Source organism: Penicillium longicatenatum (assembly GCF_028827895.1).
Source record: "Penicillium longicatenatum strain IBT 33135 chromosome Unknown contig_4_segment0_segment0, whole genome shotgun sequence".
NCBI lineage: Eukaryota > Fungi > Ascomycota > Eurotiomycetes > Eurotiales > Aspergillaceae > Penicillium > Penicillium longicatenatum.
Genome location: NW_026643122.1, coordinates 3,691,093 through 3,716,759, shown reverse-complemented (window position 1 = coordinate 3,716,759; position 25,667 = coordinate 3,691,093). Strand labels below are relative to the sequence as shown.

The following is a 25,667-nucleotide window of genomic DNA, read 5'->3' as shown; positions in this document are numbered from 1 at the left end:
TGGGAGGAGGCGGAGCAGCTCGAGGTGCAGGTGATAAAGACGAGCAAGACACAGCTCGGCGAGGACCATCCTTCCACGCTGACCAGTATGGCCAACCTAGCATCGACGTATAGGAGCCAGGGCCGGTGGGAGGAGGCGGAGCAGCTCTTTGTGCAGGTGATGAAGACGAGCAAGATGAAGCTCGGCGAGGATCATCCCGACACGCTGACCAGTATGGCCAACCTGGCATCGACGTATAGGAACCAGGGCCGGTGGGAGGAGGCGGAGCAGCTCTTTGTGCAGGTGATGAAGACGAGCAAGACGAAGCTCGGCGAGGACCATCCCTCCACGCTGACCAGTATGGCCAATCTAGCATCGACGTATAGGAGCCAGGGCCGGTGGGAGGAGGCGGAGCAGCTCTTTGTGCAGGTGATGAAGACGAGCAAGACGAAGCTCGGCGAGGACCATCCCGACACGCTGACCAGTATGGCCAACCTGGCATCGACGCTATGGAACCAGGGCCGGTGGGAGGAGGCCGAGCAGCTCGAGGTGCAGGTGATGAAGACTCGCAAGACACAGCTCGGCGTGGACCATCCCGACACGCTGAGCAGTATGGCCAACCTAGCATCGACGCTTTGGAACCAGGGCCGGTGGGAGGAGGCGGAGCAGCTCGAGGTGTAGGTGATGAAGACTCGCAAGACGAAGCTCGGCGAGGACCATCCGTCCACGCTGACCAGTATGGCCAACCTGGCATCGACGCTATGGAACCAGGGCCGGTGGGAGGAGGCCGAGCAGCTCTTTGTGCAGGTGATGAAGACGAGCAAGACGAAGCTCGGCGAGGACCATCCTTCCACGCTGACCAGTATGGCCAACCTAGCATCGACGTATAGGAGCCAGGGCCGGTGGGAGGAGGCGGAGCAGCTCTTTGTGCAGGTGATGAAGACGAGCAAGATGAAGCTCGGCGAGGACCATCCCGACACGCTAACCAGTATGGCTAATCTGGCATCGACGTATAGGAGCCAGGGCCGGTAGGAGGAGGCCGAGCAGCTCTTTGTGCAGGTGATGAAGACTCGCAAGACGAAGCTCGGCGAGGACCATCCCGACACGCTGACTAGTATGGCTAATCTTGCTTTCACTTAGAAATCTTTAGCTCATCATGCTGAAGCCATTGCTCTACTAAGAAAGTGCTTAACTAAGCAGAAGCAAATACTCGGCCTTAGCCATCCCACTACTTTATCTAATTCTGAAACGTTGTTAGAATGGGAAACAGAAGTTACACTGAATAAAGAAGGCGAATGGGAAACAGATTAGGAGTGGGAAACTGATAGCGAATAAATAGGTAAACAAGACACTGGATATAGATGCATAGATTCTAGGTTTTAGAATTTATTTTTACACTGCATTTTCTGCTAATTATGTTTCCCAAAGAAATGTTCCAGCATGAATTATTTTAATGCGTGCCCCTTGAAATGTATTGGCCTTATTGCTCTAGTCAGGTGCTCTTACAGAATAATGAGATGAATGGATAGAATGTCGTTAATATGTTTAAGACGCTGTAAGATGCTCATATCTTTTGTAAGAGGATTACGAGTATATTAATAGACTTTATAGCACGTGATATGCCTTTCAATACGATTCAATACTTGAGATTGAGCTAGGCCTGATATGGATTAGTATATTTCGGACTAGGGTTCGAGAACAACTCTGTGAAAGTAAAGTGGTGAAACTGATTTCGATCCATCCTGTAACCAGAAGACCTTCTCGGTACCAGGGGACCTAATGGGTATAGCATTCGACCGATCCTGTACACGGCGAATTCAGAAAAAGGGAGGGCAGTGGAAAAGTTGGTGTCGATAATATAGCGATATAAACTTTAACGTTATGTACCGAGCGGGAACCATTCCCAAAGCGATGTCGGACCCACCAACGGGAGGGCCCGAGCCCTCTCCCACAAACACCCAAGAAACGATCGCCAGCATATCAGGCGAAGAATTCCAGGCCACGATAACTGCTGACAACTCTGGCTTACTCTCTAAGAATCGGAAGCGAACCCAGAGTGGCGATGTCTTCGTACCTACGGACCCCGCTGCTCGAATCACCACCAAGGAGGTATGGAAACTCATCGGCACGCTAAAAGACGTCATCCGCCGCCAAACCGCGGCCATCGTAGCTACCCAAGATGAACTATAGGAGATCAAACACAATCAGAATGTTCTTCAGGAATAGAACGAAAAGCTTCAAGAGGAGGTGAAAGCGTTGCGAGCACAAGTGGAAAACGCCCCACCAGCGACGGCGACCAGGACCTAGGCCATAGTCGCAGCTAGGGGCCGCAATGACACCTCCCCGCTAAACCACCAAAAACCCGAGAAGGAGCAGAATTACATTCGAATTAGCACTCAGAGAACCTTTGTGGACCCAAGAGACAGTAATGACAATGATGGAAACGCCTTCGGGCGATACCTCCCCATCGATGCCGCCAACAACCACATTCGCACCGCACTATAAAGCGAAGCCGCAACGCAGGACGTCTAAGTGGCGGGAATCGGCACAACTAAGACTAGCTATATTATTCGATTCAAGAACACGGAGTCGACTAAGGCGGCCCGCAACAACACTAAGTGGCTACATAACTTAGGCAACCACACCAAGCTAGTAAAACCACGGTTTAGTGTCGTCGTACACCAAACCCCCACCGACGAATTTGACCTAGAAGCCGGGGCCACTCAGGCAGCAGAGAAAATCATCGAAGACAATAGCCTAGCATTACACGGCTTTCGGATCGAGGAGCTAGCCTAGATAAAGGTAAAGGACAAACCGTTAGGGAAATTCGCCTCCCTCAGAATCTGGTTCGACTCACTAGAAGAAGCGGAACATATGCTTCGGAACGGATTTCTTATCAACGGACACTTCATCCCCAAAGTGGTACACCGCGAAATCAAGGAAAAAAGGTGTCTCCAGTGCCAACGGTTTAGATATTTGGCATGGTCGTGCAAGGAAACACCACGATATAGACACTACATAGGCCAACACGAACAGGAGCGTTACCCACCAGGAGTGAGAGCTCGGTGCCTTGATTGTAGCGATGAACACCTAACTAGTGATCGACAGTGCCGAACACCAGCGACCTTCAACCCGACTAGATGCTAGAGAGAAATCTCCGCGTCCTATAGTTAAACATGATGAAATCAGGACCAAGAATAGAAGTACTGATTAATAATCCCCAGAGCTAAGACCTAGACGTCCTTTTGATTCAAGAGCCATCTATTACTACATACCGCACATATATCAACCATAGCGCCTAGAGACTCTACCGACCCACCACGCAGACCGATGCAGTTCGCTTCCGCAGCTTAGTCTACGTAAATAGACGAATCTCTACCTCCTCACACCGCTAGATACCTTACGACCACCTAGATGTCGCAGCCATTCAGATCTAGACAGCCGACTCCCAGATCCTTCTCTTTTCGGTCTACATACCTCTAGCACCGCTTTTCATGGGCGACGATCAGTCAGCATTACCAGCCCTTATAGCAATATAAAACACCATCATAGCCGTAGTGCAAAACGAGCAGCGGCTGACAAGCATCATTCTGTCCGGAGACTTCAACCGACATCACCCACTATGGGGCGGTAACCACATCCCGCCTAAATTCATCGAGGATGCCAGCGACCTAATCGACTTTCTCCAAACCCATAACCTCTATAGCTACCTCCCCCGAGGCATAGCGACTTACTGGGCCTTGAACAACCCAGGCCAAAATTCGACCATCAACTTAATAGTGATAGACAAACCGGAACGGCTTATCAAGTGCCATCTATATCACGAGAACTACGGATCCAACCACCATGCCACGTACTTAGAATGGAATATTCAACCCCACAGCAAGCCAAACAATAAAGTGAGAAAAGCGTATAAGCGCGCGGACTAGGCCAGAATCGGCGAGGAGGTAGCTCGGAAGATAAGCCCCTGGAAGGATATCAAGACCCGGCCAACACTCGACTAGGTTGTGGAGAAGCTCATAGCTGCGACAGCTTAGGCAGTCGACCAGTTCACGCCCGACACTCGCCCAGCCCTATACTCCAAGCGGTGGTTCACACCAGATCTTAAGGTTTAATAAGTTAAAGTCAATCAACTACGTAGAAGATGGCAGGCGAGCTACGCGGAGCTTAGACGAGACCATACTAGCACCACTACTGCCTTTTAGACCATGTAAACTAAGCGCCGAGCATAGACTCAAACAATCGAAAAGGCTAAAGCGTCATATTAGAAACAATTTTTAGATAAGGCGGGCGAAGGGAAGCTCTGGAAAGCTGCGACCTACATGAAGCCTCGAGAAACATAGGGGTGCACCCCGGCCCTAAAGGTGGGCTCATAAGAGCTCACCCAGAACAAAGACAAAGCAAGGGCCTTTCTTAAAGCGTTCTTTCCCGTAATGAACACACCCGATCTCAGCCTACCAGCGTCGCCATAACCTGAACTTTCGTGGCACCCGATCACCGAACTCAAGATTAAGCGATCACTCAAAATAGCGAAAGGGACTACTGCGCTAGGAGAGGATAATCTACCAATGCTGGTCTAGAAGAAGCTATGGGTATATTTAAAGCCCTTTATCATTAGCATCTTCAGAGCGTATATAGACTTAGGACACCACCCAAAACCATGGTGGAGCGCGAAAATTATTATTTTACGGAAACCAGGTAAACCAGATTACGCGATGCCCGGTGCTTACCGCCTAATCTCACTTTTAAACACGCTCGGGAAGCTCCTTGAGGCCGTGATGGCCCGACGGTTATCCTATCTCGTAGAGAAGCACGGCTTGCTACTAAATAGCTAGTTCGGTGGACGCCCTGGCCGAACCACCAAGTAAGTATTGCTAGTGCTGTCTAATGGGATCGACTAAGTATGGTATAAATATAAGGTGGTGACTTTAATCGCATTCGACCTTAAGGGCGCCTTCAACGGGGTAAATAGAGTGAGCCTGGATGCCTCTTTATAGGCGAAAGGGATCCTGGTGGTGGCAAGAAAATGGATCGCGAGCTTTATGAGTGACCGGCACGCCAATATTAGATTCGACGATTTTCGGACAGAGACAGAGCTACTAGTGAATGTAGGTCTAGCGTAAGGCTCGCCACTGTCTCCTATCCTATTTGCTTTCTTTAACACCGATCTAGTCGACCAGCCCGTCGACTCCTATAGAGGCGCGTCAGTATTTATTAATGACTACTTCCGATAGCGAGTAGGCCACTTAGCCGAGGAAAATATAGCCAAAATACAGTCTGAGGATATTCCTTGTATTAAAGAGTGGGCGCGACGAACAGGATCCTGCTTCGCGGCGGAGAAAACCGAACTTATTCACCTCACCTAAAAGAGAGGGGAACACCTAGAAGGTATAATCTTCGATGGAGCTATCGTTAAGCCGTCACCCATAGCTAAATTGCTAGGGGTGGTGCTCGATCAGGGGCTTCGCTGGAAGGAACACGTTTAGTAGGCCATCAAACGCGCCACCATGACTACTATTGCTTTAAGTGGACTGCGACACTTACGCCTAGAATAAATGAGATAGCTCTACTAGGCATGCGTCACGCCTATCGTAGACTACGCATCGATAGTCTGGCATGACCCGCTCCGGGACAAGACCCACCTACGATACCTAAATATAGTATAGAGAACCGCGTTGATCCGCATTCTATCGGCATTCTAGACAGTAGCCACTGCAACATTAGAGGTAGAAGCTTATATTCTTCCTACGCATCTTCGCCTTCGCCACCGCGCGCAGCGCACCATCGTGAGGTTACATACTCTACCGCGTGACCACCCTATTTAGAGCGTATTACCACGCGCGTAGAATCGTAGAAATAATATAGGATTATACGCGCGCTTCCCTCTAGCGGAAGCGTTGAAAACCATAGATGTCGACAGGCTCAACAAACTAGAGACGATCGACCCACGACCGTTGCCGCCGTGGCGAAGGGACGCCTTCGCGGAGATTAAGCTTAAACCTAACCAGGAAATGGCGAGAGATAGGGCAGAGTCCGCAAAGGACACGGCAGACGTTATCGTTTACTCAGACGCCTCCGGCCGCGAGGGCCACCTAGGAGCTACTATTATCACACTCGACGATAATGATGAGGTGGTAGAATCTCAATAGGTCTAGGTGGGACCGATGGAACGTTGGTCAGTCCACGTAGTAGAGCTCATTAGCATCTTCTATGCGGTCAACATAGTGTTTAAGCTAGTCCACCAACGCACCAACGTCGTAAATGGAGCGTATATAACTGCAACAATCTTGTGTGATAGTAGATCAGCTTTATAAGTAATCCAGAACGCGAGAAATAGATCGGGACAATGAATTATTCATGCAATCCTCCAAACAGCCACCGAGGTTCAAGTAAAGAATATCACACTTCGCCTCCAGTGGATCCTAGGACATTATGAGAATGTCGGGAATGATGCTGCGGATCGTCGCGCGAAGGAAGCCGCGCAACCAGGCAAAACTCATTCCTTCCGACCGCTTCTATTAAGGGAGAACGCATTCGTCCGTAGCAAAATTTACGACCAATAGGGACAAGAATGGAAGACAAGTACCAAAGGTGCCCACCTGCGAAAAATTAACGGCGATCTACCGGCGCGGTATACGAGAAAGCTATACAGGAATTTACCCAGGAACCGCGCGTATCTACTGACACAGCTACGCACGGGCCACAACTGGCTATCTAGCTACCGGAAGAAGATTAGATACAGCGATGACGATCGGTGCGAGTGCGGGGCGCAGGAGACGGTCGCCTATGTGTTAATGGACTGCCCAAAGCTACGAGAGCTACGGGTGGAATTAAGAGGGAAGGTTAGAGACGCGCTGAACAGCGTGTCGAGTCTGCTAGGAGGCTCCAACGAAGGTGAGAAAGGTAAACCAGACACCGTCTCAAGGGCGAAGACGGTCCAGGCCGTATTGGACTTCGCCGAGGCGTCTCAGCGGTTTCGCAGTCGTGCGCCATGAGGGCAGCCTAACAATAGAAGCGGCAATGGGCCACGATAGGCCGTGACGAGGCTCTAAGTTCCTGTCAGGAAGTGGATCACCCTACATATATATAATTGAAGATATATAGTTGTTGTATCCTGCATATCGTTCGCGAGGGGACAGGGTAAATGAAATCTACTACTACTACTACTTCCTGTAACCAGAATCCAAAGCTTGATTTTGTAGTCTTATGTTGTCTACTCGCGTGTCAAGAAGTCAATCTTTTCCATCTAATTGATACCTAGAATTTAGATCTGCCCCTCCTATAATTGAGTACCGATTTGAACACCATAGGCATAACGTCATTATAGACTTGATGTTCACGAAATTTTTGAAGAGAATGACAAGATGAAGCAAGTTCCAAGCGGCCTTGCACAGCAGATGGTTCTCGAATTTGATCTTAGGAAAGGCATTTTCAAGCTAGCTATGTTTCAATAGATTGAAATTCAGCAAATAAATCACTCCTTTTTCATGGCTTCTAGATATAATTTGCTGGCGCTCAATATTGTTTCTTGGCGGTCTAGTATAGATTGGGATGTTTATTGTTCACGGGATCAATTGTTAAGCTAACCTTCTGTAGGTTTGGGCGAACATTTATATGAAATAGTAATATCACTTTTCGCTTTTCATCGTACTGTCGTAACTATATATTTGTCGCTAATACTCATTAATAAGGAGGCCTTCGTCCAAAGTTGCCGCCATAGAAAGACTTTGCCTCATTCCAAGACTAGATAGACTTCTCATAATTCTACCTCCCAGGGTCGATATTTTCTCATTCTATTTTCTCGATTCATCGCAGCCTGCATTAATGGCTCCAGGAATGAACCGTGTAAAGCAAGAACAGCTACGCAAGCGTCGCAACAATCTATTACGACGCCATAACGACTTTTGGCGTCTATACTCCATTCGGAGCTGGCTGATAATGGAGATGCCAAATGGGAGAATTTACACCTACCATTCACACCCAGAGATTGCAGCACCAACCAAAGAAGAGATTGTAAGGACCGCATGTTAGGATGAAAGATCGGGTAATTCTAATGTGTATAGAAAAACCGTCCGCACCCTGCAGTCCATAAGACACCTGTTGACTATGTTCCACATTCTCCCATCAAATTGATGATTCCAGAAGCCCCTATATTTTCCTTTCCCACAGGCTGCAACGATATAACTAGTCTTTTTGATGGCTTTGCATGAAATAAATACTTAAGTGGCAGGAGTGTCACCGATAGCTAGGTAACCTTTCGTAAATGGATTTACCGCTGCAATCTCTCATTTCTTGATCCTTTGTTTCTCTGCGCCATTACAGTATGCACGTCTGAGTATGTCTTTTGGCAAGTGATAAATGAAAAACTTTGACAAGATCGGACCCCATGCTGGCTGAAGCTATTGCAACAGGAGGTAGGAGACAAGAAAAGGGGGACGATCCTTTGCGGTTTTACACAATATCAAACACCCGCTTGCTGGCTTTCATCGAGATGCCTGCGGGCAACACCAACACTATATATTATGAAAGCAAGATCTAGAAATTATGTAGAATGCGATGTGCTCTCTTCTCCCTGATTTGTGGCATGTTGCTGTAGATACTGTCCGGATACTGATCAATAGATGAGTTAAAGGTCTACTCAACATCATATTGCGAATAGAATTACAGCTGAAATCCAGTATATGCAAAGGCCCTCGAGGTCACACATATGAACTAGATGGCACGATTAAGATAACAAGTATGTTATAAATTGTCTTCTAGTATGCAAGGTATAGATCCGAAACCACTGGCCCAGATGGAAGTATTCTTGATATTTATTCTTGTGCCCTTATATTGGAAATCTCCAGTATCAACCAGAAAAGCATATCAGAAGATAAACATTGAAATGACCTGACCCCCCTGTCAGTTGGTAGCATCATCAAGTCTTGGATTCTTTGAGCGTAGATGTTATTGTCAGACTCACAAAGTATCATGAGACATGCCTCTATCATTATTTCTCCACCCCATGTGGAGATAGTTGCCCCGGCTCGCCCAGGTTTGCCATCTTGTCATCCTTGATTATTTTCCCCAACTTGAAAAGCTTATACCAAACAAAGAGCGCCAGAGATATCAAAAAGGTGATACCTGTGATAAGAAAAGTCATGATAGCCATTATTGAACATTCACCAGACTGAGAGGTCACTACGTTGACCGTGGTGCTCAGTAATCCGGTAACGGCATTCATCAGAGCTGGCCTGATATTTCATTTAATTAATAGTAACAATTCCTGTTCTTAAAGACTTACATAAAGATTCGGTTAATTAGCCACGGATAGCTATACCTGAAGCTGATGAAAAGCCATGCCAAAGTTATGGCTCCAATGGCAAAGAAAAGGCAGGCTATCACCAACAATGGAGGGTTTTGTATGGTGCTCAACAGCATACGCCCCGCATAATTACCTTTCAATGACTGTTTCAATTCATCCGAATCTTCTAAAGATGTAAAAGTGCCCGGTACGACCAGATACCCGGCAAGTAGCGCCCAATTGGCAGCACTCGCATAGATATTATATGTCCACTTCATTTGAGCTTCTTGTCTCAACAATTTCGTGTACAATGTACCCTGCTCAGAGTCATCATACCCTAGCCTGTCTAGATAATGTTTTTCGACTGTAACAAGCTTCCGGATAGTTTTGAAAATCTGCTCCATGACAAACAGTGCCAAAGGACAATTTTAAACATATGGACGGGAAGAATTCGAAACTTTCAGTATACAGGCTAGTTAGCTTGTCTATATACTATGGAATTCGAACGATTTACCGTGGAGAGCTACCATTCGAAACAAATCAACCCGGGCGTAATCAATTTACGTCTCCATCAGAAAGAAATTTGAAATGAGCACTCAATGGCCCGCCTAATAATATTCACATGACTTATCTGGACTTATTTTCTTGACTTCCGAAGAAGAGATTAAATTTTTTCCTCGTAGTCTACCTCTAGCTTAGTGGCCATTCAAATCTGCGAATGAATGGAGAAAAACACGGCATGCATTTTCACTTGTTACATTAGTCCAGCCGTGGAAAAGTTACTATACTATTAAGCGTTTGCTGGAATATTTAAAAGCCACTATTGCCCTAGACATTCATCGCAATTGTATCCCATACCACACATGGCAGCTTGGCTAGATCTGGTGTCAGAAGCTACAGGCTGGACACTGGTCGATACGGGCCGGTTAGAGAGCCTGGTCCAGGGCATGAGCCATCCTGAAAGCCAATATCCCTCGCTTCTCTACTTCGCAGGAAATGCGTCTCGCGTCAAAGCACTCCAGGCGTTATTTCCGCACAATAACATCACTCGCAGAGGCCCAGCTGGCTTTACAAGACTACATCTTAGTACAGAAACAGCTAATTCTCAACATCCTGTCCTTTTCGCAGAAGGCAGCTTACGTAGGGATTCTGGGCAGGGTGAATCAAGTCTATGCCCTTGGCCAACTGAAAAACTTCAAATTTATCCAATCGTCCCAAGCAGAAAATCAACTATCGCAGACATACAGTGTCATGTGCTATCTAAACTTATCCTGCCATGGACGCAAGTTCTATGTTACTTTGTAGATACCACTGCAGATTTATATAAAATACGCCAGCTGCTTACAATTCCTCGTCGCAAAGCGAGGATTGGATCTCAACCCATTCCGGATTTCTTGCGTGTCATTGTTGTTTTGATCGGAAATCAACAGGATGCGGACTACAATGCCGCATTCAAAGAATTGGTCCTTTATTCAGAGATGGAAACGGAACTGGATGTCACGTTTATGGACCTACGAAAGCGCCACGAGCTATCTCCAGCAGCAGCATTTGAACCACTGCGTCGTGCCATTCTGGACCATACAAGTGCCATCCAAAAGCAACAAATCGACCAAGGCTTCGCATATTCTGCCCAGCATATATGTAAATTCTGGAGACGAACACTTGAGCTGGAAATGAGAAGATTGGAGGACTCATCATTAGACTGCCTCGGGGTCGCGCGAGAAAATGATGAACTGAACTCAGTGAAGACAGATCACATAGTGAGTTTTCTACAAGAGACATCCGACTCTGAATGCGATAAAAACGATATCCATGCATTCATCGCATCTGCGCTTCTAATGAACGCTTACCCTCCAAATATGCACCGTATGTTTTCTCTGTATCTTTTTGTACCAAAAGACAAAAACGTTCAGCGCTAATGAGGTCATTATAAAGTGTTCCACCCAGCTTATGTGTTTAGTGAACTTTATGAGCATCAACTATTAGAGGCTTGGAGGGCCCAAGCAAACGCCCACCCAGGAACTAGCAGTGATGCAGTTCTAACTTATATGAAGCATTTCTTTGACCAGATGAGTCCAAGAAATCCCTCCGCAATTATCAGAAAAGCCGCGCTTGCGAAGTATTTCCACCGGTATGGAGGATTATACTCAACTACCTCCTGCTTTTTATGTCTCTGCAGACATCCTGAGCATATGATGCCATGTCATCATGCAATTTGCGACACCTGTGCCGTCATATTTGGGCGGCCGAGTAGAAGTGCTGAGTATCACTTTGATATCGAGGAGTGCCCATTATGCCTCCAGAGTTTTGACTTGACTATCCGCCAACTGCCTCCCACGAAGCGGCCTGTCATTCTCAGTTTAGATGGTGGTGGAATTCGCGGTATTGTACAACTAGGCCTTCTTCGTTCTCTGGAGAGAAGACTCGGGGGCGGAATACCACTGCCCCACGTATTTGATCTGTCGATGGGTACCAGTGTTGGTATACATATGCTCTCTCATTCTTCACCTTGTCTACTGCTGTCTCTAACTTATTCTAACGAGTTCGTTGTTTAGGGGCCATAAATTTAATGGATTTAGTCTTTAACAAGGCTTCTGCGGAGCAGAGTTTCCAAAGGTTTCCACAATTTGCACAGGAAATATTTGGCTCAACGAGCGCCTTTAAGGAGCTTTCTATTTTCAAATATTTTTCCTGGGTAGGATACATCGTTGGGTTTCTGGCTGACTGTCAATACGATGGAAAGAACCTGGAAGAAATATTAAAGAAAGCTCTGGGCCTGAACCGTCGAATGTTTGATGTGGGAACTACCCCGTGCACGGACTGCCGAGTTGCTGTTATCACAAGTCGAACATCCGACGGCAAAGCATGTTTACTAGCGAACTACAGAGGCGTCGGTGTTCGTTGTAATGAATCAGCGTACCAGTTTCTCCTGCCCCAAGGTCATGATCAGAACCCTTTGTTATGGGAAACGTGAGTCAAACCATTGATTTCCAGCCCGTCGGGTCATTCCTACCCTTCTATCGATTCTTTCGGTCCTTAGATATTGCTTGAATATCCACGCGCTATTTTTGCACCTGAACAACTAATGCCTCAAACTATTAGAGCTAGATGCAGTGTTGCGGCTCCTTGGTAAGATATTCAGGATGGCCTTTAAGAGCCCATATTAATGTATTGCAGCTTCTTCAAGACGAAGACACTCCCCGGGTTCGGCCCATTACAGGATGGTGGCGTGCGGGCAAATAATCCATTGGCTATCGCTTTAAAGGAGTCTCAGATAATCTGGCCCAAGGCAGGGAAGCACGACCTTCTTGTCTCGGTTGGTACAGGGTCAAAAGTTTCGGAAGAAACAGTCGCTGCAAGTACTTCTAGAAGCTCATTACGAGATAGTGCTGTTCCTCGTTTGATTCGAGCAGCTATGGCGTCTCCGTCCATGGATGGCGAGCAAGGCTTTTTTGAGGCGCTAAATTATATCCCGGACCACATGAGAGCTGATATTCATCGACTGGATCATGCCTTATCCCACAGTTTGCCTAGATTAGACGACGTAAAGAAGGTGGCGGATCTGGCGGGGTCAATTTTCAGCGTCCCTGATAATCTGGTACACGCTATATTGGTAACGGGCTTCCTCTTCTTTGAGATTGATCAACCCCCACTTTTGAAACAAGGCGCATTTTCTTGTCAAGGATCAATCCTTTGCAAAAGTTCCAACGCTAGATCTGTGATCAATGGGGTGAGAAGAGAATTTCCGGGGGCTAGTTATCAAACCACACGTGGCTATCATCTTGGCCTTCTCGACGAAGATGATGGGTGCTGTGAGTGTGGTTACTTTCGGAAGAAAGTAAAATTTACTGTCAACAGTTTGGACGAAGTTTTCACGATTGAAGTTGCCACTTCTTCCGCTAAGCAGAAAGTTGGTGGTTTCCCAACATCAGTACAAGAGATTCTTCGTAATCAGCGAGCAAATAATTGTTTTGGCCATGCTGATCACTCGATCCCTTCGTGGCCACGACGAAGGACTTGTTTTTGCTTCCGCGGAACAACTCGTCTCGTCCAATTGACAGAACCGCCACTCAGTAGGAAAAAGCGGCGACTCGATGGGTGAACCAAGGTCTTTTCTATTACAAACTTAGTGCTCTGAGAGCACATCTTGACATTTGCGCTATTCTTGATATTCTGGTTGCGATTTTGATAGACCAATGAAAAGAAACACAGTTTTTCTGAGATCTGCTGTCACCACTTATGCTCTTTTCGTACTTCGTTTCTACGAATGATACGAAACGCGAACCATACTTCCTCGTTATTTCTAATGATCCTGGCTTGCAGACATGGTGCCTCAATTACCGTATAATGAGGATAGATTGATTTATATATACGCGTTACTCGATATCTTCTAATTCAAAGATTGTGAATGACCTGTGAACCATCACTATATAGTAAAGTAGAGGGTGCATGGGCCCAGGCATTCTTGAGTGACCCTAATGGTCATGGAGTTCTCAGTTTCATTAATAAGGCCTTTCCTTTCTCAAGCAACCTGAATGCAGCACGAAGACCAACTGAGTCATTTTTCAGGCCAACGGCCAGCTCAAGCGCTTCTCATTCGGAAATTGAGCTATAAACTATATCTTCAAGATGCCGTCTAGATCTTCGAGCAAACCTCACTGATTGATTGCTTGTTGTCAAATACCTCCATAGCTTTCATATCCATATATCTACAATTTTACATCCATTCGGAATTTCTCCCAATCGACGAGGCGTTTTAGTCAAATAGAAATTTGTCAGCCAGAACTAGGCAGCAACACACAGAAACTGTTTGCTAACTTGTATGCATTGGAAATGTCATACTGTTACCAACCCGCGAGACTCCCCCATTGGTCGATCACCTTCCCATCTGATCAAGTGCGTCGATACTATTGCTGTCTTACATGAGACTTTCGATATCACTATTGATAGCCGGAAGCTCAAAACTATTATGACCACAAAGAAGGTAGTCCAAAGACCCTTCAAGGCATTGATACGAACCCGGTCTTTTTAAGGTTCATACCAGGGAAAGTTATGGGTTAACAGGTCCTTGTCCACCTAATGTCGCCTCTTGGTAGTCATACCTTTCTTGGTTTCCTTCATTGAGTAGTTTCGCACAATAATCAGCCACATATGAGTCTTATCACTGGATTTTGTTTAATTTACAATAGCCATTCTATATTTAGTAAAAGAAATTTGGCTCGGCTAACCACACACCCCAGGTTCATCTCTCACCTGGAGTGCGTTGTATTTTATTATGATTTCAACAATCCTTTTTCAGGCCTGAAATTGGCATCCCGTGCCTTAGAGAACCTAACAGTTAATGTTACTTAAAATAACAAAGAATAATTTTACAATTGCGGGTTTGCGAGGTTGCTCTTTGCATCCATAACAACCCTAGAAATGAGAGTGAGCTGGACAAATTTTCGAAAGCCATCCGTGAAGTATGGTTAACCCACAAAATGATGGTACGATCATCGATATTATCATCTTAAATCAGCTTTCGGATAATGCCGCGGTCTATTCCCATCTTAAAATTAGTCTTATTTTTAACATCCCTTTCCATTCCTTACTATGTAATAAGACTATGGTATCAAAATACTGAGGTGCCGATTGTCTTTGTCCGAAAGGTCAATTTTCAGGATAACGGAAAACCTCTTGCGAAGGTCTTCAAGATCGCCTCCGTTTGCTCCAGGAAGCCCCGTGTAACTAGCTGCCTGCCAAAGTTGTACTACTCGTGCACGTTATCTAGTCATGATACCGGCTTCATCAAATAAGTCCTTAAGCTATACTACTGCTGCGCGGAAAGCATTGCAGGATTATTCATATTCCGAGGCTCACCCATCTCTAGGCTGGAGGAATAAGCACTAAGACTAAGTAACGTAACCGGTAAGCGAGCTGCGCATGTAAGCGAGCTGCGCACCCCATTAAAAACGCGTGGATTAAACTAGAATAATTCAACCACAACTCCATAATATTGAATATCTAAGCTATTTAGCCTAATTTAGACAATGTGTTATTTTATGCCCCTGAATTCCACATTTAGAGCACTTTAGTGGAGCTCGCCGTCGTGGTTCTTGACCTTGATTCTGACCGGTTGGCTGGCTATCTTAAGGTTGATTTTAAGGAATTATAGCGAGTTGAGCTATTTAAGAGAGCTTACCAGCGCATAGACCTTTAGACTGGACGATCTACTGCCTTAAACGACGTTTTTTCCCCTTTTGTTTCTCGTGCGCGGCACGTAAATCATGATTTTCTTGCGCTAGAATAGCCGTATTTTACATAGTAATTTCACAACCTTTAATAAGCTGTTTTAGAGCACGACTTGATGGAGTTTATGGTATTTGAACGCTTTATAAGCTTAGCTTGTCGACGAAGCTGTTTAAGCGTTATTGGCGTTTTTGGCGTATAATTTCGACTTGAATCGCTTCCACGGCTCGCGGGTGGTAGTGTAGGAGTTTGAAGTTGAATATTTAGCTTAGAAATAACTCGATTTGGATCGTATGGTACTAAACTAGTAGCTGCGAAGCTATTTTTGATGATATCTAGTTTAAATGCCTCGTTTCGAGCGGGAAACGCATCGAGGAAGTTAAGCTTATTAACGTGGTTAAAACTAAGTCGTATCCGCGTTTTAATAAGTCGACTATACGCGCGTTTTAAAACAGCAAAATAACTAATATTAAGAGGTTGTAAAAGATGTGATGAGTGCGTAGGTATATAAATTGGAATCACGTTATTTTGATTATAAAGTTGATTAGATTTTGGAGTTAAATGACTTCTATGACCATCAAGAATAAGAAGTCGATATTTCCCTTTCCTCCTTGAAAAGGTTGAAGGAAGAAAGACTTTCGCTAGCTAACGAAGTCCGATTTCGTCGGATGTCTATCTATTTGGACTGACTTTAAAGTGCTAATCTTTTGGAACTCTATCCGCCCAATTAGCGATAAAATGCTTCCCCTTGAAAATGACTATTAGAGGAAGGCTAAATCTAGACGCGCCTATACACTCGATTGAGGTTACCCACTCGCGATTTCTAGGCTGTAAAAGAGCGCGCCGACCGTAATATTCCGCTCTTGTTATAACCTTCGCGGTCGCGATTAACCCTATCGCGAAACTAGTCTCGTCAAAGTTGTATATATCGTCTAGGTTAATCCCGTTCTCATCGACTGTTTTTTTAACTAGATTAAACCACTCTTGAACCATTTTTGGATCCTCGCATTTCGCACGCTTATAATTATAACGTCTTGAGAATCGGGTAGAGAGGTTAGGGTGTCGATCCACATAATTATATACCTATTTTTCGCTAACGGTGATAGATGGTATCGTGCCTCGAGCGGCGAGGAGAAGGTTCGCGGTCTCTCGGACAGTAGTAGGTCTTGGAGCTGCTCCACGTATATCAAGAGATATAATCCAATTTTCAAGCGTCTCTTCTTCTAATTTTGTCAATTTGAATGAATTTGCGCGTGTTTCTGCTCGATATGTGACGCCGCGGAGACGCGCACGAAGCGTGGACTCGGGCACGTTAAATATACGTGCTGCCTCGCGATTTGATAGATTTTCCTGCTTTTGAATAGCCTGGATAGCAAGTAAGAGCCGACCTTCTTGTTCCGTCGATTTTTGACGATTTTGAGAGCGAATTGGGGGCATGGTGGGTGGTTAGAGATAGACGGTCTAATTAATCTATGCGTTTTTGATGGGGTGCGCAGCTCGCTTACATGCGCAGCTCGCTTACCGGTTAAGTTACGTTAGTTCAAGCACTTTGTATTACGTAATTATGGAACTAATCAGGATTTTCATTGTTTTGTGTGCAATCGCAATCGAATGTGTTTGGGTGGTCTCACAATCTTATGAAATTGGGGTCCCACCAGAAAAACAAGCGCATTAAAATAAGCGACTAAGGAGTAAAATTCTTATTCAAAGATTTGAGTGGACATCGACTAAGGACGGGGCCTCTAGATGCCACGCGATGGGAAACTTATTCTTGCATCTTAACTCACCAGCGTACCCTTATAAAGTCAGTAAGTAACCATTCAATTTTTCTGACTCCGCACTAGCCTGAAAGCACCCAATGTATGTTCAGAAGCGTAAGTCTAATGATGCTAGTTCAAGTATCTACAGTCGGTCCCCGGGATCTCCGAAATATTTGGAAAATGAAATATCATTATTACCCCCACTAGCAGGACACGATCTTCCTGAAATAAACTCCCTAGATCATCAAATTGCGCTGGCACGTGGCTCAACCATGGCACTTGAGACTATGCGAACTCGCTTACGGTACTCAAAAGGAAAGAACACGCTGTCACTTCAAGAATTGAAATACGAAAAGCTCCGCCAATATGAGCAACAGAAAAATGAGAATAATTTCTACCAATCTTGCCGAGATATACTTCATGAGCTCATCGCGGCGGCCACTGAGGTCGCGGAAGACCTGACGTCACCATACGACTTTGAGCCGGGAATGATTGCTTCCAATACCGCAAAAGCTTTAGCGGGAGCTAGACTTTTACGCGGGGCTCTAGAGGATTCTCGTGTGCAGGAAGCGCGAGCAGAACATAAATGGAAACGGGAGTGGAATTCATCACGAGTTTGCAAGCCGATTGCGCGTTGGATTTGATGAGTCGGTGTCTCCGTTTGCAATAATTTGCCTAAGTATATATTTTATAATCTGTTCCAGCCACACAAACCCAAACATCATGCTCTCTTATTATGAATACATTGTTCACTGAGTTGAACACCGTAAGGGGTCTCTATGTATTAGAGGTTTGAAAAATTTAGTATTATGCTGGTATTAGCACCAAAGTGGCAGAGGATTCCAATTTTTCCTGTTTTATTAGAGTGTCTGAAAAAGAGATAATATACTAGGCGATTCGCGACTTGGTATAATCATTTTGCTGCACTACCAAGCTTGAATCCACTTTGAGGGCTCTCTAGAATTCCTTCTACAAATCGCTATTCCTAGGATGATCAAGTCTACTGCAGGCTCTTTCTGGTAGCTCTCATCCTATTTGACACCCCTATACGAGCTAAGAGGTTAGACCATGAGGTTTCACATGGGCGTGGAAAATCAAAGGATTCTGGTCTCATTTCCCATAGGACTACGCACCTTGGTCGAGGAGTATGAACAGCCAAATGAAATGAACTAGCGAAATTGATAAAAAGTAGACCTGATGCACAGAGCGGCTATTCAGGAAGGACTATAACGACAGAAGAACTTGGGAGTGAGGTCTTAGACCATGCAGACCGTTCAGGACAATATGCAGAGCAATATCTATATAATATGGATGCCGAGTTACCAATTGTGCACCTCATCAGAAGAGTGGGTAGAAAATAGAATCTAAGAAGAAATATGTTTTCTTGTTTGATTTCTTGCTTAAATTGACGGAGCGCGTTTCTTTAAAAAATAAAGATTTGTTGTTTAAACGCGTAGTAAAGTGGCACAAATTGCAGTACACGGGCAGCACAGAACATTAAATTGACGTTTCCCAATTTCCCTGGAACAATCCAATACTGTATCTCATTTCAGCTGCGTCTCGTTCTGAGGCTCGGCCGTGGGGAGCGGACAGTAATCCCAGGCTCCGAGGACGGCCATTATGCCCTTCCGGACATTCTCAAACCCTTGTTCAGAGACTGCTAGGAATTCTTCCTGGGTGGCGTGCTGGCGCTCCAGAATTTGTAATTCTTGACATAGATGAATATTCGATGCACGGAGTATCTCATTCTCCTTCGAAATACGGTTCACATCTGCCTTTTTCGCAATGTAACACTCCCACAGCGACGAGTATAGCTTCAAAATTCCCGTGACATGGTCCACACCTTGAGTGTCATTTAGCAGCCCCAGTTCATCGATAAGCGATTGGAATGGATCTGGCGATGGTGTTGTTTGATGATCGAGGCATGATATATCGGGCGCCTGATGTGGATAAGTCATCAACCGCTGTAGGTCGGCTGGCACATACATACCGGCCATTCTTGCACGTCCTGATCAATAGAATGATTGGAGAGTAGATCCTCGCTTTCCAGTGGCGTGTACGGTGGTTCAGACAGGGCGTCATCCATCTCGGACACGTGCTCGTGATTGGGACTATTCATTTCCATCGACGTACCAGCGAAAGGCGGCGCCACAGGTGATTTGTTCTAGATATCTAGCACAATTTATACCAGATCTTATTCAATGGGGAAGACAAATGCTCAATCTTTGAACTAGGTAACTTTTTTTTTTAAAAAAAAGCACTTTGTATAATTTTGGTCTTTTAATTCGTGGAAGAAAAATCACACAACACCAGCTTTTGCTCTTGAGTAATTTGCGGGGGTCATTCTCACTCAAAATATGCGATTATTTCTCCTTCCTAGACCCTAACAAAAACTTGGTCTTCATTTTGACTGGTACCATTGATCTAACAGCGAGGGTTCTCACTAGACCCGACATTGCTAATTGAATGAATTTCAGTGGCCCGCAGATTTTCACGGGTGGCGTAAAATGAACCTATCTTTAATTTTAAGATCCTAAGAACTGGGTGTGATATTACTATATGGCATCGAAAAGTTTGCTACGAATAGGCAATGATACTGAATCAGTCATCTTGTGTCCCCTCTTTGACCATCCCGAAGGTTAGATCTCGATGAGCGATTCAGACGGCAATACGTATATTTATTACCTCACGGACCCTGGTACAGGAAGTAGTAGTAGTAGTAGATTTCATTTACCCTGTCCCCTCGCGAACGATATGCAGGATACAACAACTATATATCTTCAATTATATACATGTAGGGTGATCCACTTCCTGACAGGAACTTAGAGCCTCGTTACGGCCTATCGTGGCCCATTGCCGCTTCCATTGTTAGGCTGCCCTCATGGCGCACGACTGCGAAACCGCTGAGACGCCTCGGCGAAGTCCAATACGGCCTGGACCGTCTTCGCCCTTGAGACGGTGTCTGGTTTACCTTTCTCACCTTCGTTGGAGCCTCCTAGCAGACTCGACACGCTGTTCAGCGCGTCTCTAACCTTCCCTCTCAATTCCACCCGTAGCTCTCGTAGCTTTGGGCAGTCCATTAATACATGGGCGACCGTCTCCTGCGCCCCGCACTCGCACCGATCGTCATCGCTGTATCTAATCTTCTTCCGGTAGCTAGATAGCCAGTTGTGGCCCGTGCGTAGCTGTGTCAGTAGATACGCGCGGTTCCTGGGTAAATTCCTGTATAGCTTTCTCGTATACCGCGCCGGTAGATCGCCGTTAATTTTTCGCAGGTGGGCACCTTTGGTACTTGTCTTCCATTCTTGTCCCTATTGGTCGTAAATTTTGCTACGGACGAATGCGTTCTCCCTTAATAGAAGCGGTCGGAAGGAATGAGTTTTGCCTGGTTGCGCGGCTTCCTTCGCGCGACGATCCGCAGCATCATTCCCGACATTCTCATAATGTCCTAGGATCCACTGGAGGCGAAGTGTGATATTCTTTACTTGAACCTCGGTGGCTGTTTGGAGGATTGCATGAATAATTCATTGTCCCGATCTATTTCTCGCGTTCTGGATTACTTATAAAGCTGATCTACTATCACACAAGATTGTTGCAGTTATATACGCTCCATTTACGACGTTGGTGCGTTGGTGGACTAGCTTAAACACTATGTTGACCGCATAGAAGATGCTAATGAGCTCTACTACGTGGACTGACCAACGTTCCATCGGTCCCACCTAGACCTATTGAGATTCTACCACCTCATCATTATCGTCGAGTGTGATAATAGTAGCTCCTAGGTGGCCCTCGCGGCCGGAGGCGTCTGAGTAAACGATAACGTCTGCCGTGTCCTTTGCGGACTCTGCCCTGTCTCTCGCCATTTCCCGGTCGGGTTCAAGCTTAATCTCCGCGAAGGCGTCCCTTCGCCACGGCGGCAACGGTCGTGGGTCGATTGTCTCTAGTTCGTTGAGCCTGTTGACATCTATGGTTTTCAACGCTTCCGCTAGAGGGAAGCGCGCGTATAATCCTATATTGTTTCTACGATTCTGCGCGCGTGGTAATACGCTCTAAATAGGGTGGTCACGCGGTAGAGTATGTAACCTCACGATGGTGCGCTACGCGCGGTGGCGAAGGCGAAGATGCGTAGGAAGAATATGAGCTTCCACCTCTAATGTTGCGGTAGCTACTGTCTAGAATGCCGATAGAATGCGGATCAACGCGGTTCTCTGTACTATGTTTAGGTGTCGTAGGTGGGTCTTGTCCTGGAGCGGGTCATGCCAGACTGTCGATGCGTAGTCTACGATAGGCGTGACGCATGCCTAGTAGAGCTATCTTATTTATTCTGGGCGTAAGTGTCGCAGTCCACTTAAAGTAATAGTGGTTATGGTGGCGCGTTTGATGGCCTACTAAACGTGTTCCTTCTAGCGAAGCCCTTGATTGAGTACCACCCCTAGTAATTTAGCTATGGGTGACGGCTTGACGATAGCTCCATCGAAGATTACACCTTCTAGGTGTTCCCCTCTCTTTCGGGTGAGGTGAATGAGTTCGGTTTTCTCCGCCGCGAAGCAGGATCCTGTTCGTCGCGCCCACTCTTTAATACGAGGAATATCCTCAGACTGTATTTTGGCTATATTTTCCTCGGCTAAGTGGCCCACTCGCCATTGGAAGTAGTCGTTAATAAATACCGACGCGCCTCCATGGGAGTCGATGGGCTGGTCGACTAGATCAGCGTTAAAGAAAGCAAATAGGATAGGAGACAGTGGCGAGCCTTACGCTAGACCTACATTTACTAGTAGCTCTATCTCTATCCAAAAATCGTTGAATCTAATGTTGGCGTGCTGGTCACTTATGAAGCTCGCGATCCATTTTCTTGCCACCACCAGGATCCCTTTCGCCTATAAAGAGGTATCTAGGCTCACTCTATTTACCCCGTTGAAGGCGCCCTTAAGGTCGAATGCGATTAAAGTCACTACCTTATGTTTATACCATGCTTGGTCGACCGCATTGGACAGTACCAGCAATACTTACTCAGTAGTTCGGCCAGGGCGTCCACCGAACTAGCTATTCGGTAGCAAGCCGTGCTTCTCTACGAGATAGGATAACCGTCGGGCTATCACGGCCTCGAGGAGCTTCCCGAGCGTGTTCAAAAGTAAGATTAGGCGGTAAGCACCAGGCATCGCGTAATCTAGTTTGCCCGGTTTCCATAAAACAATAATTTTCGCGCTCCGCTATGGTTTTGGGTGGTGTCCTAAGTCTATACACGCTCTAAAGATGCTAATGATAAAGGGCTTTAAATATACCTATAGCTTCTTCTAGACCAGCATCGGTAGATTATCCTCTCCTGGCGTAGTGGTCCCTTTCGCTGTTTTAAGTGATCGCTTAATCTCGAGTTTAGTGATCGGGTGCCACGAAAGTTCAGGTTATGGCGACGCTGGTAGGCTAAGATCGGGTGTGTTCATTGCGGGAAAGAACGCTTCAAGAAAGGCCCTTGCTTTGTCTTTGTTCTGGGTGAGCTCTTATGAGCCCACCTTTAGGGCCGGGGTGCACCCCTATGTTTCTCGAGGCTTCATGTAGGTCGCAGCTTTCCAGAGCTTCCCTTCGCCCGCCTTATCTAAAAATTGTTTCTAATATGACGCTTTAGCCTTTTCGATTGTTTGAGTCTATGCTCGGCGCTTAGTTTGCATGGTCTGAAAGGTAGTAGTGGTGCTAGTATGGTCTCGTCTAAGCTCCGCGTAGCTCGCCTGCCATCTTCTACGTAGTTAATTGACTTCGACTTATTAAACCTTGAGATCTGGTGTGAACCACCGCTTAGAGTATGGGGCTGGGTAAGTGTCGGGCGTGAACTGGTCGACTACCTGAGCTGTCGTAGCTGTGAGCTTCTCCATAACCTGGTCGAGTGTTGGCCGGGTCTTGATATCCTTCTAGGGGCTCATCTTCCGAGCTACCTCCTCGCCGATTCTGGCCTAGTCCGCGCGCTTATACGCTTTTCTCACTTTGTTGTTTGGCTTGCTGTGGGGTTGAATATTCCATTCCGAGTACGTGGCATGGTGGTTGGATCCGTAGTTCTCGTGATATAGATGGCACTTGACAAGCCGTTCCGGTTTGTCTGTCACTGTTAAGTCGATAGTCGAATTTTGGCCCGGGTTGTTTAAGGCCCAGTAAGTCGCTGTGCCTCGGGGGAGGTAGCTATGGAGGTTGTGGGTTTGGAGAAAGTCGATCAGGTCGCTGGCATCCTCGATGAATTTGGGCGGGATGTGGTTGCCGCCCCATAATAGGTGATGTCGGTTGAAGTCTCCAGATAGAATGATGCTTGTCGGCCGCTGCTCGTTTTGCACTATGGCTGTGATAGTGTTTTGTATTACTGTAAGGGCTAGTAATGCTGACTGATCGTCGCCCATGAAAAGCGGTGCTGGAGGTATGTAGACCAAAAAGAGAAGGATCTGGGAGTCGGCTATCTAGATCTGAATGGCTGCGACATCTGGGTGGTCGCAAGGTATCTAGCGGTGTGAGGAGGTAGAGATTCGTCTATTTACGTAGACCAAGCTGCGGAAGCGAACTATATCGGTCTGCGTGGTAGGTCGGTAGAGTCTCTAGGCGCTGTGGTTGATATGTGTGCGGTATGTAGTAATAGATGGCTCTTGAATCAAAAGGACGTCTAGGTCTTAGCTCTGGGGATCATTAATCAGTGCTTCTATTCTTGGTCCTGATTTCATCATGTTCAACTGTAGGACGCGGAGATTTCTCTCTAGCATCTGGTCGGGTTGAAGGTCGCTGGTGTTCGGCACTGTCGATTACTAGTTAGGTATTCATCGCTATAATTAAGGCACCGAGCTCTCACTCCTAGTGGGCAACGCTCCCGTTCGTGTTAGCCTGCGTAGTGTCTATATCGTGGTATTTCCTTACACGACCATGCTAAATATCTAAACCGTTGGCACCGGAGATACCTTTTTTCCTTGATTTCGCGGTGTACCACTTTGGGGATGAAGTGTCCGTTGATAAGAAATCCGTTCCGAAGCATATGTTCCGCTCCTTCTGGTGAGTCGAACCAGATTCCGAGGGAGGCGAATTTCCCTAACGGTTTATCCTTTGCCTTTATCTAGGCCAGCTCCTCGATCCAAAAGCCGTGTAATGCTAGGCTATTGTCTTTAATGATTTTCTCTGCTGCCTAAGTGGCCCCGGCTTCTAGGTCAAATTCGTCGGTGGGGGTTCGGTATACGACGACACCAAACCGTGGTTTTACTAGCTTAGTGTGGTTACCTAAGTTATATAGCCACTTAGTGTTGTTACAGGCCGCCTTAGTCGACTCCGTGTTCTTGAATCGAATGATATAGCCAGTCTTAGTTATGCCGATTCCTACCACTTAGACGTCCTACGTTACGGCTTCGCTTTATAGTGCGGTGCGAATATGGTTGTTGGCGGCATCGATGGGGAGGTATCGCCCGAAGGCGTTTCCATCATTGTCATTACTATCTCTTAGGTCCACAAAGGTTCTCTAAGTGCTGATTCGAATGCAATTCTGCTCCTTCTCGGGTTTTTGGTGGTTCAGCGGGGAGGTGTCATTACGGCCCCCAGCTGCGACTATGGCCCAGGTCCTGGTCGCCGTCGCTAGTGGGGCGTTTTCCACTTATGCTCGCAACGCTTTCACCTCCTCTTGAAGCTTTTCGTTCTATTCCTAAAGAACATTCTGATTGTGTTTGATCTCCTGTAGTTCATCTTAGGTAGCTACGATGGCCGCGGTTTGGCGGCGGATGACGTCTTTCAGCGTGCCGATGAGTTTCCATACCTCCTTAGTGGTGATTCGAGCAGCGGGGTCCGTAGGTACGAAGACATCGCCACTCTGGGTTCGCTTCCGATTCTCAGAGAGCAAGCCAGAGTTGTCAGTAGTTGTCGTGGCCTGGAATTCTTCGCCTGATATGCTGGCGATCGTTTCTTGGGTGTTTATGGGAGAGGGCTCGGGCCCTCCCGTCGGTGGGTCCGACATCGCTTTAGGAATGGTTCCCGCTCGGTACATAACGTTAAAGTTTATATCGCTGTATTATCGACACTAACTTTTCCACTGCCCTCCCTTTTTCTGAATTCACCGTGTACAGGATCGGTTAAATGCTATACCCATCAGGTCCCCTGGTACCCAGTAGCTACAGGATGGATCGAAATCAGTTTCACCACTTTGCTTTCACAGAGTTGTTCTCGAGCCCTAGTCTAAAACATACTAATCCATATCAGGCCTAGCTCAATCTCAAGTATTAAATCGTATTGAAATGCATATCACGTGCTATAAAGTCCATTAATATACTCGTAATCCTCTTACAAAAGATATGGGCATCTTACAGCATCTTGAACATAGTAACGACATTCTATCCATTCATCTCATTATTCTATAAGGGCACCTGACTGGAGCAATAAGGCCAATACATTTCAAGGGGCACGCATTAAAA

At 46.3% G+C, this 25,667-nt stretch overlaps 4 protein-coding genes across 4 annotated transcripts; 2 read left to right on the top strand and 2 right to left on the bottom strand.

The window, feature by feature from the left end:
• Positions 1-8,968: 8,968 nt before the first annotated feature.
• N7484_008195 (uncharacterized protein) lies at positions 8,969-9,666 on the bottom strand (the record flags this gene model as incomplete). The annotated part of the gene is made up of 2 exons (XM_057118582.1): positions 8,969-9,212; positions 9,263-9,666. 2 exons carry the CDS (start codon positions 9,664-9,666, stop codon positions 8,969-8,971), a joined length of 648 nt encoding a protein of 215 aa, XP_056971617.1.
• Positions 9,667-10,125: 459 nt separating this feature from the next.
• Positions 10,126-12,302, top strand: N7484_008194 (uncharacterized protein; the record flags this gene model as incomplete). The annotated part of the gene is made up of 4 exons (XM_057118581.1): positions 10,126-11,128; positions 11,210-11,743; positions 11,818-12,232; positions 12,257-12,302. The coding sequence occupies 4 exons, from the start codon at positions 10,126-10,128 to the stop codon at positions 12,300-12,302; spliced, it is 1,998 nt and encodes a 665-aa protein (XP_056971616.1).
• A 5,046-nt stretch (positions 12,303-17,348) lies between these two features.
• On the top strand, positions 17,349-17,894 carry N7484_008193 (uncharacterized protein; the record flags this gene model as incomplete). Its single annotated transcript, XM_057118580.1, has 2 exons — positions 17,349-17,364; positions 17,458-17,894. The coding sequence occupies 2 exons, from the start codon at positions 17,349-17,351 to the stop codon at positions 17,892-17,894; spliced, it is 453 nt and encodes a 150-aa protein (XP_056971615.1).
• A 900-nt stretch (positions 17,895-18,794) lies between these two features.
• Positions 18,795-19,336, bottom strand: N7484_008192 (uncharacterized protein; the record flags this gene model as incomplete). Its single annotated transcript, XM_057118579.1, has 2 exons — positions 18,795-19,190; positions 19,241-19,336. 2 exons carry the CDS (start codon positions 19,334-19,336, stop codon positions 18,795-18,797), a joined length of 492 nt encoding a protein of 163 aa, XP_056971614.1.
• Positions 19,337-25,667: the final 6,331 nt, after the last annotated feature.